Here is a 16,110-nt window from a genome sequence, read left to right on the forward strand (position 1 = left end):
GCCGGGGGTCTGAGTCCACAATGAGGCCGGGAGTCTGAGTCCGTGCTGAGGCCGTGAGTTGAGTTCTTGCTGAGGCCGGGAGTCAGAGTGCGTGCTAAGGCTGGGAGTCTGAGTCCACACTGAGGCCACGAGTCTGAGTCCACACTGAGGCTGGGAGTCTGAGTCCACACTGTGGCCGGAAGTCTGAGTCCACAATGAGGCCGGGAGTCTGAGTCCGTGCTGAGGCCAGGAGTCTGAGTCCACACTGTGGCCGGAAGTCTGAGTCCACAATGAGGTCGGGAGTCTGAGTCCGTGCTGAGGCCGGGAGTCTGAGTCCACGCTGAGGCCGGGAGTCTGAGTCCACGCTGAGGCCAGGAGTCTGAGTCCACACTGTGGCCGGAAGTCTGAGTCCACAATGAGGTCGGGAGTCTGAGTCCGTGCTGAGGCCGGGAGTCTGAGTCCGTGCTGAGGCCGGGAGTCTGAGTCCACGCTGAGGCCAGGAGTCTGAGTCCACACTGAGGCTGGGAGTCTGAGTCCACACTGAGGCCGGGTGTCTGAGTCCGTGCTGAGGCCGGGAGTCTGAGACCATGCTGAGGCCAGGAGTCTGAGTCCACACTGTGGCCGGAAGTCTGAGTCCACAATGAGGTCGGGAGTCTGAGTCCACACTGTGGCCAGGAGTCTGAGTCCGTGGTGAGGCCGGGAGTCTGAGTCCGTGCTGAGGCCAGGAGTCTGAGTCCACACTGAGGCTGGGAGTCTGAGTCCACACTGAGGCCGGGAGTCTGAGTCCGTGCTGCGGCTGGGAGTCTGAGTCCGTGCAGAGGCCAGGAGTCTGAGTCCACACTTAGGCCGGAAGTCTGAGTCCACACTGAGGCAGGGAGTCTGAGTCCACACTGAGGCTGGGAGTCAGAGTCCACACTGAGGCCCGTGTCTGAGTCCACACTGAGGCCGGGAGTCTGAGTCCACGCTGAGTCCGGGTGTCTGAGTCCACACTGAGGCCGGGAGTCTGAGTCCACGCTGAGGCCGGGAGTCAGAGTCCACACTGAGGCCGGGAGTCTGAGTCCACGCTGAGGCCAGGAGTCAGAGTCCACACTGAGGCCGGGAGTCTGAGTCCATGCAGAGGCCAGGAGTCTGAGTCCATACTGAGGCCGGGAATTTGACTCCACACTGAGGCCGGAGGTCTGAGTCCACTTTGAGACCGTGAGTCTGAGTCCGTGCTGAGGCCGGGAGTCTGAGACCACACTGAGGCCGGGAGTCTGAGTCCGTGATGAGGCCGGGAGTCTGAGACCACGCTGAGGCCGGGAGTCTGAGACCACACTGAGGCCGGGAGTCTGAGTCCACACTGAGGACGGGAGTCTGAGTCCGTGCTGAGGCCGGGAGTCTGAGTCCACACTGAGGCCGGGAGTCTGAGACCACAATGAGGCCGGGTGTCTGAGTCCACGCAGAGGCCGGGAGTCTGAGTCCACACTGAGGCCGGGTGTCTGAGTACGAGCAGAGGCCGGGAGTCTGAGTTCACGCTGAGTCCGGGAGTCTGAGTCCACACTGAGGCCGGGAGTCTGAGTCCAAACTGAGGCCGGGAATCTGAGTCCACACTGAGGCCGGGAGTCTGAGTCCGCACTGAGGCTGGGAGTCTGAGTCTGTGCTGAGGCCGGTAGCCAGAGAGTGTGCTGAGGCCGGGACTCGGAGTGTGTGATGAGGCCGAGAGGCAGAGTCCGTGCTGAGGCCGGGAGTCTGAGTCCACACTGAGGCCGGGAGTCTGAGTCCGTGCTGCGGCCGGGAGTCTGAGTCCGTGCAGAGGCCAGGAGTCTGAGTCCAAACTTAGGCCGGAAGTCTGAGTCCACACTGAGGCCGGGGGTCTGAGTCCACACTGAGGCCGGGGGTCTGAGTCCACACTGAGGCCGGGAGTCTGAGTCCGTCCTGAGGCCAGGAGTCGGAGTCCACACTGAGGCCGGGAGTCTGAGACCACACTGAGGCCGGGGGTCTGAGTCCACGCTGAGGCCGGGAGTCTGAGTCCACACTGAGGCCGGGGGTCTGAGTCCACGCTGAGGCCGGGAGTCGGAGTCCACACTGAGGCCGGGAGTCTGAGTCCACACTGAGGCCGGAGTCTGAGTCCACGCTGAGGCCGGGAGTCGGAGTCCGTGCTGAGGCCGGGTGTCGGAGTCCGTGCTGAGGCCAGGAGTCGGAGTCCACACTGAGGCCGGGAGTCTGAGACCACACTGAGGCCGGGGGTCTGAGTCCACACTGAGGCCGGGAGTCTGAGTCCGTCCTGAGGCCAGGAGTCGGAGTCCACACTGAGGCCGGGAGTCTGAGACCACACTGAGGCCGGGGGTCTGAGTCCACGCTGAGGCCGGGAGTCTGAGTCCACACTGAGGCCGGGAGTCTGAGTCCACACTGAGGCCGGGAGTCTGAGTCCACACTGAGGCCGGGAGTCTGAGTCCACGCTGAGGCCGGGAGTCTGAGTCCGTGCTGAGGCCGGGAGTCCGAGTCCATCCTGAGGCCAGGAGTCGGAGTCCACACTGAGGCCGGGAGTCTGAGACCACACTGAGGCCGGGGGTCTGAGTCCACACTGAGGCCGGGAGTCTGAATCCGTACTGAGGCCGGGAGTCTGAGTCCGTACTGAGGCCGGGAGTCTGAGTCCACACTGAGGCCGGGAGTCTGAGTCCGTACTAAGGCCGGGAGTCAGACTCCACACTGAGGCCGGGAGTCGGAGTCCACACTGAGGCCGGGGGTCTGAGTCCACACTGAGGCCGGGAGTCTGAGTCTGTACTGAGGCCTGTAGTCTGAGTCCACACTGAGGCCGGGGGTCTGAGTCCACACTGAGGCCGGAAGTCTGAGTCCACAATGAGGCCGGGAGTCTGAGTCCACACTGAGGCTGGGAGTCAGAGTCCACACTGAGGCCGGGTGTCTGAGTCCGTGCTGAGGCCGGGAGTCTGAGTCCGTGCAGAGGCCAGGAGTCTGAGTCCACAATGAGGCCGGGAGTCTGAGTCCACACTGTGGCCAGGAGTCTGAGTCCGTGCTGAGGCCAGGAGTCTGAGTCCACACTGAGGCTGGGAGTCTGAGTACACACTGAGGCCGGGAGTCTGAGTCCGTGCTGCGGCCGGGAGTCTGAGTCCGTGCAGAGGCCAGGAGTCTGAGTCCAAACTTAGGCCGGAAGTCTGAGTCCACAATGAGGCCGTGAGTCTGAGTCCACACTGAGGCTGGGAGTCTGAGTCCACACTGAGGCTGGGAGTCAGAGTCCACACTGAGGCCCGTGTCTGAGTCCACACTGATGCCGGAAATCTGAGTCCACGCTGAGGCCGGGAGTCTGAGTCCACACTGAGGCCGGGAGTCTGAGTCCACGCTGAGGCCAGGAGTCAGAGTCCACACTGAGGCCGGGAGTCTGAGTCCATGCAGAGGCCAGGAGTCTGAGTCCATACTGAGGCCGGGAATTTGACTCCACACTGAGGCCGGGAGTCTGAGTCCACTTTGAGACCGTGAGTCTGAGTCCGTGCTGAGGCCGGGAGTCTGAGACCACACTGAGGCCGGGAGTCTGAGTCCGTGCTGAGGCCGGGAGTCTGAGACCACACTGAGGCCGGGAGTCTGAGTCCACACTGAGGACGGGAGTCTGAGACCACAATGAGGCCGGGTGTCTGAGTCCACGCAGAGGCCGGGAGTCTGAGTCCACACTGAGGCCGGGTGTCTGAGTACGAGCAGAGGCCGGGAGTCTGAGTTCACGCTGAGTCCGGGAGTCTGAGTCCACACTGAGGCCGGGAGTCTGAGTCCAAACTGAGGCCGGGAATCTGAGTCCACACTGAGGCCGGGAGTCTGAGTCCGCACTGAGGCTGGGAGTCTGAGTCTGTGCTGAGGCCGGTAGCCAGAGAGTGTGCTGAGGCCGGGACTCGGAGTGTGTGATGAGGCCGAGAGGCAGAGTCCGTGCTGAGGCCGGGAGTCTGAGTCCACGCTGAGGCCGGGAGTCTGAGTCCACACTGAGGCCGGGAGTCTGAGTCCGTGCTGAGGCCGGGAGTCCGAGTCCGTGCTGAGGCCGGGAGTCTGAGTCCACACTGAGGACGGGAGTCTGAGTCCACACTGAGGCCGGGAGTCTGAGTCCATGCTGAGGCCGGGAGTCTGAGTCCACACTGAGGCCGGGAGTCTGAGTCCACGCTGAGGCCGGGAGTCTGAGTCCACATTGAGGCCGGGAGTCTGAGTCCACGCTGAGGCCGGGAGTCTGAGTCCACGCTGAGGCCGGGAGTCTGAGTCCACACTGAGGCCGGGAGTCTGAGTCCACACTGAGGCCGGGAGTCTGAGTCCACACTGAGGCTGGGAGTCTGAGTCCACGCTGAGGCCGGGAGTCTGAGTCCGTGCTGCGGCTGGGAGTCTGGGTCCACACTGAGGCCGGGAGTCTGAATCCGTGCAGAGGCCGGGAGTCTGAGTCCACACTGAGGCCGGCGGTCTGAGACCACACTGAGGCCGGGAGTCTGAGTCCACACGGAGGCCGGGAGTCTGAGTCCACGCTGAGGCCGGGAGTCTGAGTCCACACTGAGGCTGGGAGTCTGAGTCCACACTGAGGCCGGGAGTCTGAGTCCACACTGAGGCCGGGAGTCTGAGTCCGTGCAGAGGCCGGGAGTCTGAGACCGTGCTGAGGCCAGGAGTCCGAGTCCACACTGAGGCCGGGAGTCTGAGTCCACGCTGAGGCCGGGAGTCTGAGTCCACACTGAGGCCCGGAGTCTGAGTCCACACTGCGGCCAGGAGTCGGAGTCCACACTGAGGCCGGGAGTCTGAGTCCACAGTGAGGCCGGGAGAATGAGTCCGTGCTGAGGCCGGGAGTCTGAGTCCACTTTGAGGCAGTGAGTCTGAGTCCACACTGAGGCCAGGAGTCTGAGTCCACACTGAGGCCGGGAGTCTGAGTCCACACTGAGGCCGGGGGTCTGAGTCCACACTGAGGCCGGGGGTCTGAGTCCGTGCTGAGGCCGGGAGTCTGAGTCCACACTGAGGCCGGGGGTCTGAGTCCGTGCTGAGGCCGGGAGTCGGAGTCCGTGCTGAGGCCGGGAGTCTGAGTCCACACTGAGGCCGGGAGAATGAGTCCACTTTGAGGCCGGGAGTCTGAGTCCGTACTGAGGGCGGGAGTCTGAGTCCACACTGAGGCCGGGAGTCGGAGTCCACGCTGACGCCAGGAGTCGGAGTCCACACTGAGGCCGGGAGTCTGAGTCCACACTGAGGCCGGGAGTCTGAGTCCACTCTGAGGCCGGGAGTCTGAGTCCACACTGAGGGCAGGAGTCTGAGTCCACTCTGAGGCCGGGAGTCTGAGTCCACACTGAGGCCGGGAGTCGGAGTCCGTGCTGAGGCCGGGAGTCTGAGTCCACACTGAGGCCAGGAGTCGGAGTCCACGCTGACGCCAGGAGTCGGAGTCCACACTGAGGCCGGGAGTCTGAGTCCACTTTGAGGCCGGGAGTCTGAGTCCACACTGAGGCCGGGCGTCGGAGTCCGTGCTGAGGCCGGGAGTCTGGGTCCACACTGAGGCCGGGAGTCGGAGTCCGTGCTGAGGCCGGGAGTCTGGGTCCACACTGAGGCCGGGAGTCTGAGTCAACACTGAGGCCGGGGGTCTGAGTCCACACTGAGGCCGGGAGTCTGAGTCCACACTGAGGCCGGGAGTCTGAGTCCGTGCTGAGGCCGGGGGTCTGAGTCCACTTTGAGGCCGGGAGTCTGAGTCCTTGCTGAGGCCGTGAGTTGAGTTCTTGCTGAGGCCGGGAGTCAGAGTGCGTGCTGAGGCCGGGAGTCTGAGTCCACACTGAGGCCGGGAGTCGGAGTCCGTGCTGAGGCTGGGAGTCTGAGTCCACACTGAGGCCGGGAGTCTGAGTCCACACTGAGGCCACGAGTCTGAGTCCACACTGAGGCCGGGAGAATGAGTCCACACTGAGGCTGGGAGTCTGAGTCCGTGCTGCGGCCGGGAGTCTGCGTCCGTGCAGAGGCCAGGAGTCTGAGTCCACACTTAGGCCGGAAGTCTGAGTCCACAATGAGGCCGTGAGTCAGAGTCCACACTGAGGCCGGGAGTCTGAGTCCACACTGAGGCTGGGAGTCAGAGTCCACACTGAGGCCCGTGTCTGAGTCCACACTGAGGCCGGGAGTCTGAGTCCACGCTGAGGCCGGGTGTCTGAGTCCACACTGAGGCCGGGAGTCTGAGTCCACGCTGAGGCCGGGAGTCTGAGTCCACACTGAGGCCGGGAGTCTGAGTCCACGCTGAGGCCAGGAGACAGAGTCCACACTGAGGCCGGGAGTCTGAGTCCATGCAGAGGCCGGGAATTTGACTCCACACTGAGGCCGGAGGTCTGAGTCCACTTTGAGACCGTGAGTCTGAGTCCGTGCTGAGGCCGGGAGTGTGAGACCACACTGAGGCCGGGAGTCTGAGTCCGTGCTGAGGCCGGGAGTCTGAGACCACACTGAGGCCGGGAGTCTGAGTCCACACTGAGGACGGGAGTCTGAGTCCGTGCTGAGGCCGGGAGTCTGAGTCCACACTGAGGCCGGGAGTCTGAGACCACAATGAGGCCGGGTGTCTGAGTCCACGCAGAGGCCGGGAGTCTGAGTCCACACTGAGGCCGGGTGTCTGAGTACGAGCAGAGGCCGGGAGTCTGAGTTCACGCTGAGTCCGGGAGTCTGAGTCCACACTGAGGCCGGGTGTCTGAGTACGAGCAGAGGCCGGGAGTCAGAGTTCACGCTGAGGCCGGGAGTCTGAGTTCACGCTGTGTCCGGGAGTCTGAGTCCACACTGAGGCTGGGAGTCTGAGTCTGTGCTGAGGCCGGTAGCCAGAGAGTGTGCTGAGGCCGGGACTCGGAGTGTGTGATGAGGCCGAGAGGCAGAGTCCGTGCTGAGGCCGGGAGTCTGAGTCCACGCTGAGGCCGGGAGTCTGAGTCCACACTGAGGCCGGGAGTCTGAGTCCACACTGAGGCCGGGAGTCTGAGTCCACACTGAGGCCGGGAGTCTGAGTCCACGCTGAGGCCGGGAGTCTGAGTCCGTGCTGAGGCCGGGAGTCCGAGTCCGTGCTGAGGCCGGGAGTCTGAGTCCACACTGAGGCCGGGAGTCTGAGTCCACGCTGAGGCCGGGAGTCTGAGTCCACACTGAGGCCGGGAGTCTGAGTCCACACTGAGGCCGGGAGTCGGAGTCCACACTGAGGCCGGGAGTCTGAGTCCACACTGAGGCCGGGAGTCTGAGTCCACACTGAGGCCGGGAGTCTGAGTCCGTGCTGAGGCCGGGAGCCGGAGTGTGTGCTGAGGCCGGGAGTCGGAGTGTGTGATGAGGCCGGGAGTTGTAGTCCGTGCTGAGGCCGGGAGTCGGAGAGTGTGCTGAGGCCGGGAGTCTGAGTGTGTGCTGAGGCCGAGAGTTGGAGTGTGTGATGAGGCCGGGAGTCGGAGTCCGTGCTGAGGCCGGGAGTCGGAGAGTGTGCTGAGGCCGAGAGTTGGAGTGTGTGATGAGGCCGGGAGTCGGAGTCCGTGCTGAGGCCGGGAGTCGGAGAGTGTGCTGAGGCCGGGAGTCGGAGTGTGTGCTGAGGCCGAGAGTTGGAGTGTGTGATGAGGCCGGGAGTCGGAGTGTGTGATGAGGCCGAGAGTGTGAGTCGGTGCTGAGGCCGGGAGTCGGAGTCCGTGCTGAGGCCGGGAGTCTGAGTCCACGTTGAGGCCGGGAGTCAGAGTCCACACTGAGGCCGGGAGTCTGAGTCCACACTGAGGCCGGGAGTCTGAGTCTGTGCTGAGGCCGGGAGTCTGAGTCCACACTGAGGCCGGGAGTCTGAGTCCACGCTGAGGCCGGGTGTCTGAGTCCGAGCAGAGGCCGGGAGTCTGAGTTCACGCTGAGTCCGGGAGTCTGAGTCCACACTGAGGCCGGGAGTCTGAGTCCAAACTGAGGCCGGGAGTCTGAGTCCACACTGAGGCCGGGAGTCTGAGTCCACGCTGAGGCCGGGAGTCTGAGTCTACGTTGAGGCCGGGAGTCTGAGTCCACGCTGAGGCCGGGAGTCTGAGTCTACGTTGAGGTCGGGAGTCTGAGTCCACGCTGAGGCCGGGAGTCTGAGTCCACGCTGAGGCCGGGAGTCTGAGTCCACACTGAGGCCGGGAGTCTGAGTCCACGCTGAGGCCGGGAGTCTGAGTCTACACTGAGGACGGGAGTCTGAGTCCACGCTGAGGCCGGGAGTCTGAGTCCACGCTGAGGCCGGGAGTCTGAGTCCAAACTGAGGCCGGGTGTCTGAGTCCACACTGAGGCCGGGAGTCTGAGTCCACGCTGAGGCCGGGTGTCTGAGTCCGAGCAGAGGCCGGGAGTCTGAGTTCACGCTGAGTCCGGGAGTCTGAGTCCACACTGAGGCCGGGAGTCTGAGTCCAAACTGAGGCCGGGAGTCTGAGTCCACACTGAGGCCGGGTGTCTGAGTCCGAGCAGAGGCCGGGAGTCTGAGTTCACGCTGAGTCCGGGAGTCTGAGTCCACACTGAGGCCGGGTGACTGTGTCCACACTGAGGCCGGGAGTCTGAGTCCAAACTGAGGCCGGGAGTCTGAGTCCAAACTGAGGCCGGGAATCTGAGTCCACACTGAGGCCGGGAGTCTGACTCCGTCCTGAGGCCGGGAGTCGGAGAGTGTGCTGAGGCCGGGACTCGGAGTATGTGTTGAGGCCAAGAGTGTGAGTCCACACTGAGGCCGGGAGTCTGAGTCCGTGCTGAGGCCGGGAGTCGGAGTCCGTGCTGAGGCCGGGAGTCGGAGTCCACACTGAGGCCGGGTGTCTGAGTCCACACTGAGGCCGGGAGTCTGAGTCCACACTGAGGCCGGGAGTCTGAGTCCACACTGAGGCCGGGAGTCGGAGTCCACACTGAGGCCGGGAGTCTGAGTCCACACTGAGGCCGGGAGTCGGAGTCCACGCTGAGGCCGGGAGTCTGAGTCCACGCTGAGGCCGGGAGTCGGAGTCCACACTGAGGCCGGGAGTCTGAGTCCATACTGAGGCCGGGAGTCTGAGTCCACGCTGAGGCCGGGAGTCGGAGTCCACGCTGAGGCCGGGAGTCTGAGTCCACGCTGAGGCCGGGAGTCTGAGTCCACACTGAGACCGGGAGTCTGAGTCCACGCTGAGGCCGGGAGTCGGAGTCCACGCTGAGGCCGGGGGTCGGAGTCCACGCTGAGGCCGGGAGTCTGAGTCCACACTGAGGCCGGGAGTCTGAGTCCGAGCAGAGGCCGGGAGTCTGAGTCGGTGCTGAGGCCGGGAGTCTGAGTCCACACTGAGGCCGGGTGTCTGAGTCCACGCTGAGGCCGGGAGTCTGAGTCCACACTGAGGCCGGGAGTCTGAGTCCACACTGAGGCCGGGCGTCTGAGTCCGAGCAGAGGCCGGGAGTCTGAGTCCACACTGAGGCCGGGAGTCTGAGTCCACACTGAGGCCGGGAGTCTGAGTCGGTGCTGAGGCCGAGAGTCTGAGTCGGTGCTGAGGCCGGGAGTCTGAGTCCACACTGAGGCCGGGAGTCTGAGTCCACGCTGAGGCCGGGAGTCTGAGTCCGTGCTGAGGCCGGGAGTTGGATTGCGTGCAGAGGCCGGGACGCGGAGTCCGTGCTGAGGCCGGGAGTCGGAGTCCACACTGAGGCCGTGAGTCTGAGTCCACGCTGAGGCCGGGAGTCTGAGTCCGTGCTGAGGCCGTGAGTCTGAGTCCACACTGAGGCTGGGGGTCGGAGTCCGTGCTGAGGCCGGGAGTCTGAGTCCACGCTGAGGCCGGGAGTCTGAGTCCGTGCTGAGGCCGAGAGTCTGAGACCACACTGAGGCCGGGAGTCTGAGTCCACACTGAGGCTGGGAGTCTGAGTCCACACTGAGGCCGGGAGTCTGAGTCCGAGCTGAGGCCGGGTGTCTGAGTCCGAGCAGAGGCCGGGAGTCTGAGTCGGTGCTGAGGCCGGGAGTCTGAGTCGGTGCTGAGGCCGGGAGTCTGAGTCCACACTGAGGCCGGGTGTCTGAGTCCACAATGAGGCCGGGTGTCTGAGTCCACAATGAGGCCGGGTGTCTGAGTCCACGCTGAGGCCGGGAGTCTGAGTTCACGCTGAGGCCGGGTGTCTGAGTCCACACTGAGGCCGGGTGTCTGAGTCCACAATGAGGCCGGGAGTCTGAGTTCACGCTGAGGCCGGGAGTCTGAGACCACAATGAGGCCGGGTGTCTGAGTCCACACTGAGGCCGGGAGTCTGAGTCCACACTGAGGCCGGGTGTCTGAGTCCACACTGAGGCCGGGTGTCTGAGTCCACAATGAGGCCGGGTGTCTGAGTCCACACTGAGGCCGGGAGTCTGAGTTCACGCTGAGGCCGGGAGTCTGAGACCACAATGAGGCCGGGTGTCTGAGTCCACACTGAGGCCGGGTGTCTGAGTCCGAGCAGAGGCCGGGAGTCTGAGTCGGTGCTGAGGCCGGGAGTCTGAGTCGGTGCTGAGGCCGGGAGTCTGAGTCCACACTGAGGCCGGGTGTCTGAGTCCACAATGAGGCCGGGTGTCTGAGTCCACACTGAGGCCGGGAGTCTGAGTTCACGCTGAGGCCGGGAGTCTGAGACCACACTGAGGCCGGGAGTCTGAGTCCACACTGAATCCGGGAGTCTGAGTCCGTGCTGAGGCCGGGAGTCTGAGTCCACACTGAGGCCGGGTGTCTGAGTCCACACTGAGGCCGGGTGTCTGAGTCCGAGCAGAGGCCGGGAGTCTGAGTTCACGCTGAGTCCGGGAGTCTGAGTCCACACTGAGGCCGGGAGTCTGAGTCCACACTGAGGCCGGGTGTCTGAGTCCGAGCAGAGGCCGGGAGTCTGAGTTCACGCTGAGGCCGAGTGTGTGAGTCCACACTGAGGCCGGGAGTCTGTGTCCACACTGAGGCCGGGAGTCCGAGTCCGTGCTGAGGCCGGTAGCCAGAGAGTGTGCTGAGGCCGGGATTCGGAGTATGTGATGAGGCCGAGAGTCCGAGTCCACACTGAGGCCGGGAGTCTGAGTCCACACTGAGGCCGGGTGTCTGAGTCCACGCTGAGTCCGGGAGTCAGAGTCCACGCTGAGGCCGGGAGTCTGAGTCCACACTGAGGCCGGGAGTCTGAGTCCACACTGAGGCCGGGAGTCTGAGTCCACGCTGAGGCCGGGCGTCTGAGTCCACACTGAGGCCGGGTGTCTGAGTCCACGCTGAGGCCGGGAGTCGGAGTCCACGCTGAGGCCGGGAGTCTGAGTCCACACTGAGGCCGGGAGTCTGAGTCCATACTGAGGCCGGGAGTCTGAGACAACACTGAGGCCGGGCGTCTGAGTCCGTGCAGAGGCCGGGAGTCGGAGTCCACGCTGAGGCCGGGAGTCTGAGTCCACACTGAGGCCGGGAGTCTGAGTCCACACTGAGGCCGGGCGTCTGAGTCCGTGCAGAGGCCGGGAGTCTGAGTCCACACTGAGGCCGGGAGTCTGAGTCCACACTGAGGCCGGGAGTCTGATTCGGTGCTGAGGCCGGGAGTCTGAGTCCACACTGAGGCCGGGAGTCTGAGTCGGTGCTGAGGCCGAGAGTGTGAGTCCGTGCTGAGGCCGGGAGTCTGAGTCGGTGCTGAGGCCGGGAGTCTGAGTCCACACTGAGGCCGGGAGTCTGAGTCGGTGTTGAGGCCGGGAGTCTGAGTCCGTGCTGAGGCCGGGAGTCTGAGTCCACACTGAGGCCGGGGGTCTGAGTCCGTGCTGAGGCCGGGAGTCTGAGTCCCTACTGAGGCTGGGAGTTGGATTGCGTGCAGAGGCCGGGACGCGGAGTCCGTGCTGAGGCCGGGAGTCTGAGTCCACACTGAGGCTGGGGGTCGGAGTCCACACTGAGGCTCGGGGTCGGAGTCCGTGCTGAGGCCGTGAGTCTGAGTCCACACTGAGGCTGGGGGTCGGAGTCCGTGCTGAGGCCGGGAGTCTGAGTCCGTGCTGAGGCCGGGAGTCTGAGACCACACTGAGGCCGGGAGTCTGAGTCCGTACTGAGGCCGGGAGTCTGAGTCCACACTGAGGCCGGGAGTCTGAGTCCACACTGAGGCCGGGTGTCTGAGTCCGAGCAGAGGCCGGGATTCTGAGTTCACGCTGAGTCCGGGAGTCTGAGTCCACACTGAGGCCGGGAGTCTGAGTCCGTGCTGAGGCCGGAAGTCTGAGTCCACACTGAGGCCGTGTGTCTGAGTCCACACTGAGGCCGGGTGTCTGAGTCCGAGCAGAGGCCGGGAGTCTGAGTCCATACTGAGGCCGGGAGTCTGAGTCCACACTGAGGCCGGGAGTCTGAGACCACAATGAGGCCGGGAGTCTGAGACCACACTGAGGCCGGGAGTCTGAGTCCGTGCTGAGGCCGGGAGTCTGAGTCCACACTGAGGCCGGGAGTCTGAGACCACAATGAGGCCGGGAGTCTGAGACCACACTGAGGCCCGGAGTCTGAGACCACAATGAGGCCGGGAGTCTGAGACCACAATGAGGCCGGGAGTCTGAGTCCACACTGAATCCGGGAGTCTGAGACCACAATGAGGCCGGGAGTCTGAGACCACAATGAGGCCGGGAGTCTGAGTCCACACTGAATCCGGGAGTCTGAGTCCGTGCTGAGGCCGGGAGTCTGAGTCCATACTGAGGCCGGGTGTCTGAGTCCGAGCAGAGGCCGGGAGTCTGAGTTCACGCTGAGTCCGGGTGTCTGAGTCCGAGCAGAGGCCGGGAGTCTGAATTCATGCTGAGTCCGGGAGTCTGAGTCCACACTGAGGCCGGGTGTCTGAGTCCGAGCAGAGGCCGGGAGTCTGAGTTCACGCTGAGTCCGGGAGTCTGAGTCCACACTGAGGCCGGGAGTCTGAGTCCGCACTGAGGCCGGGAGTCTGAGTCCGCACTGAGGCTGGGAGTCTGAGTCCGTGCTGTGGCCGGGAGTCGGTGTCCGTGATGAGGCCGGGAGGCAGAGTATGTAATGAGGCCGAGTGTGTGAGTCCACACTGAGGCCGGGAGTCTGAGTCCGCACTGAGGCCGGGAGTCTGAGTCTGTGCTGAGGCCGATAGCCAGAGAGTGTGCTGAGGCCGGGACTCGGAGTATGTGTTGAGGCCGAGAGTGTGAGTCCACACTGAGGCCGGGAGTCAGAGTCCGTGCTGAGGCCGGGAGTCGGAGTCCATGCTGAGGCCGGGAGTCGGAGTCCACACTGAGGCCGGGTGTCTGAGTCCACACTGAGGCCGGGAGTCTGAGTCCACACTGAGGCCGGGAGTCTGAGTCCGTGCTGAGGCCGGGAGTCTGAGTCCAAACTGAGGCCGGGAATCTGAGTCCACACTGAGGCCGGGAGTCTGAGTCCACGCTGAGGTCGGGAGTCTGAGTCCACACTGAGGCCGGGAGTCTGTGTCCACACTGAGGCCGGGAGTCCGAGTCCGTGCTGAGGCCGGTAGCCAGAGAGTGTGCTGAGGCCGGGACTCGGAGTATGTGATGAGGCCGAGAGTGTGAGTCCGTGCTGAGGCCGGGAGTCGGAGTGTGTGTTGAGGCCGGGAGTCGGAGTCCACACTGAGGCCGGGAGTCTGAGTCCACACTGAGGCCGGGAGTCTGAGTCCACACTGAGGCCGGGAGTCTGAGTCCGTGCTGAGGCCGGGAGTCTGAGTCCGTACTGAGGCCGGGTGTCTGAGTCCACGCTGAGGCCGGGAGTCTGAGTCCACACTGAGGCCGGGCGTCTGAGTCCGTGCTGAGGCCGGGAGTCTGAGTCCACACTGAGGCCGGGTGTCTGAGTCGGTGCTGAGGCCGGGAGTCTGAGTCCACACTGAGGCCGGGTGTCTGAGTCGGTGCTGAGGCCGGGAGTCTGAGTCCACGCTGAGGCCGGGAGTCTGAGTCGGTGCTGAGGCCGGGAGTCGGAGTGTGTGATGAGGCCGGGCGGCAGAGTCCGTGCTGAGGCCGGGAGTCTGAGTCGGTGCTGAGGCCGGGAGTTGGAGTCCACGCTGAGGCCGTGAGTCTGAGTCCGTGCTGAGGCCGGGAGTTGGAGTCCACGCTGAGGCCGTGAGTCTGAGTCCACACTGAGGCTGGGGGTCGGAGTCCGTGCTGAGGCCGGGAGTCTGAGTCCACACTGAGGCCAGGAGTCTGAGTCCACACTGAATCCGGGAGTCTGAGTCCGTGCTGAGGCCGGGAGTCTGAGTCCACACTGAGGCCGGGAGTCTGAGTCCAAACTGAGGCCGGGTGTCTGAGTCCGAGCAGAGGCCGGGAGTTTGAGTTCACGCTGAGTCCGGGAATCTGAGTCCACACTGAGGCCGGGAGTCTGAGTCCGAGCAGAGGCCGGGAGTTTGAGTTCACGCTGAGTCCGGGAGTCTGAGTCCACACTGAGGCCGGGTGTCTGAGTCCGAGCAGAGGCCGGGAGTCTGAGTTCACGCTGAGTCCGGGAGTCTGAGTCCGTGCTGAGGCCGGGAGCCGGAGTGTGTGATGAGGCCGGGAGTTGTAGTCCGTGCTGAGGCCGGGAGTCGGAGAGTGTGCTGAGGCCGGGAGTCGGAGTGTGTGATGAGGCCGGGAGTTGTAGTCCGTGCTGAGGCCGGGAGTCGGAGAGTGTGCTGAGGCCGGGAGTCTGAGTGTGTGCTGAGGCCGAGAGTTGGAGTGTGTGATGAGGCCGGGAGTCGGAGTCCGTGCTGAGGCCGGGAGTCAGAGAGTGTGTTGAGGCCGGTAGTCGGAGTGTGTGCTGAGGCCGAGAGTTGGAGTGTGTGATGAGGCCGGGAGTTGGAGTGTGTGATGAGGCCGGGAGTTGGAGTGTGTGATGAGGCCGGGAGTTGTAGTCCGTGCTGAGGCCGGTAGTCGGAGTGTGTGCTGAGGCCGAGAGTTGGAGTGTGTGATGAGGCCGGGAGTCGGAGTGTGTGATGAGGCCGGGAGTCGGAGTGTATGATGAGGCCGAGAGTGTGAGTCGGTGCTGAGGCCGGGAGTCGGAGTCCGTGCTGAGGCCGGGAGTCTGAGTCCACACTGAGGCCGGGAGTCTGAGTCCACACTGAGGCCGGGAGTCTGAGTCTGTGCTGAGGCCGTGAGTCTGAGTCCACGTTGAGGCCAGGAGTCTGAGTCCACGCTGAGGCCGGGAGTCTGAGTCCACACTGAGGCCAGGAGTCTGAGTCCACGCTGAGGCCGGGAGTCTGAGTCCACACTGAGGCCGGGAGTCTGAGTCCGTGCTGAGGCCGGGAGTCTGAGACCACACTGAGGCCGGGAGTCTGAGTCCGTGCTGAGGCCGGGATTCTGAGTCCACACTGAGGCCGGGAGTCTGAGACCACACTGAGGCCGGGATTCTGAGTCCGTGCTGAGGCCGGGAGTCTGAGACCACACTGAGGCCGGGAGTCTGAGTCCACACTGAATCCGGGAGTCTGAGTCCGTGCTGAGGCCGGGAGTCTGAGTCCGTGCTAAGGCCGGGAGTCTGAGACCACAATGAGGCCGGAAGTCTGAGTCCACACTGAGGCCGGGTGTCTGAGTCCACACTGAGGCCGGGAGTCTGAGTCCACACTGAGGCCGGGAGTCTGAGTCCGAGCAGAGGCCGGGAGTCTGAGTTCACGCTGAGTCCGGGAGTCTGAGTCCACACTGAGGCCGGGAGTCTGAGTCTGAGCAGAGGCCGGGAGTCTGAGTTCACGCTGAGGCCGGGAGTCTGAGTCCACGCTGAGGCCGGGAGTCTGAGACCACACTGAGGCCGGGAGTCTGAGTCCACACTGAATCCGGGAGTCTGAGTCCGTGCTGAGGCCGGGAGTCTGAGTCCGTGCTAAGGCCGGGAGTCTGAGACCACAATGAGGCCGGAAGTCTGAGTCCACACTGAGGCCGGGTGTCTGAGTCCACACTGAGGCCGGGAGTCTGAGTCCACACTGAGGCCGGGAGTCTGAGTCCGAGCAGAGGCCGGGAGTCTGAGTTCACGCTGAGTCCGGGAGTCTGAGTCCACACTGAGGCCGGGAGTCTGAGTCCAAACTGAGGCCGGGAGTCTGAGTCCACACTGAGGCCGGGAGTCTGAGTCCACACTGAGGCCGGGTGTCTGAGTCCGAGCAGAGGCCAGGAGTCTGAGTTCACGCTGAGTCCGGGAGTCTGAGTCCACACTGAGGCCGGGAGTCTGAGTCCAAACTGAGGCCGGGAATCTGAGTCCACACTGAGGCCGGGAGTCTGACTCCGTCCTGAGGCCGGGAGTCTGAGTCCAAACTGAGGCCGGGAATCTGAGTCCACACTGGGGCCGGGAGTCTGTGTCCACACTGAGGCCGGGAGTCCGAGTC

At 64.3% G+C, this 16,110-nt stretch overlaps 1 protein-coding gene across 1 annotated transcript in view; it reads right to left on the bottom strand.

Moving 5' to 3' along the window:
• The window catches only part of LOC148146143 (uncharacterized), a 135,238-nt gene that overhangs the window by 100,380 nt on the left and 18,748 nt on the right, over positions 1-16,110 (bottom strand). The window contains 12 exon segments of the mRNA XM_087998691.1: positions 2,417-2,667; positions 3,643-3,797; positions 3,943-4,405; positions 6,089-6,214; positions 6,866-7,052; positions 7,589-8,089; positions 10,391-10,603; positions 10,789-10,964; positions 11,066-11,614; positions 11,791-11,978; positions 12,953-13,253; positions 13,414-13,639. Coding sequence (XP_087854817.1) covers positions 2,417-2,667; positions 3,643-3,797; positions 3,943-4,405; positions 6,089-6,214; positions 6,866-7,052; positions 7,589-8,089; positions 10,391-10,603; positions 10,789-10,964; positions 11,066-11,614; positions 11,791-11,978; positions 12,953-13,253; positions 13,414-13,639 — 3,336 coding nt within the window.

Source organism: Chiloscyllium plagiosum, unplaced genomic scaffold, assembly GCF_037043375.1.
Source record: "Chiloscyllium plagiosum isolate Xiang-an unplaced genomic scaffold, Cpla_swu_hap1 HiC_scaffold_21, whole genome shotgun sequence".
NCBI classification, from domain to species: Eukaryota; Metazoa; Chordata; class Chondrichthyes; order Orectolobiformes; family Hemiscylliidae; genus Chiloscyllium; species Chiloscyllium plagiosum.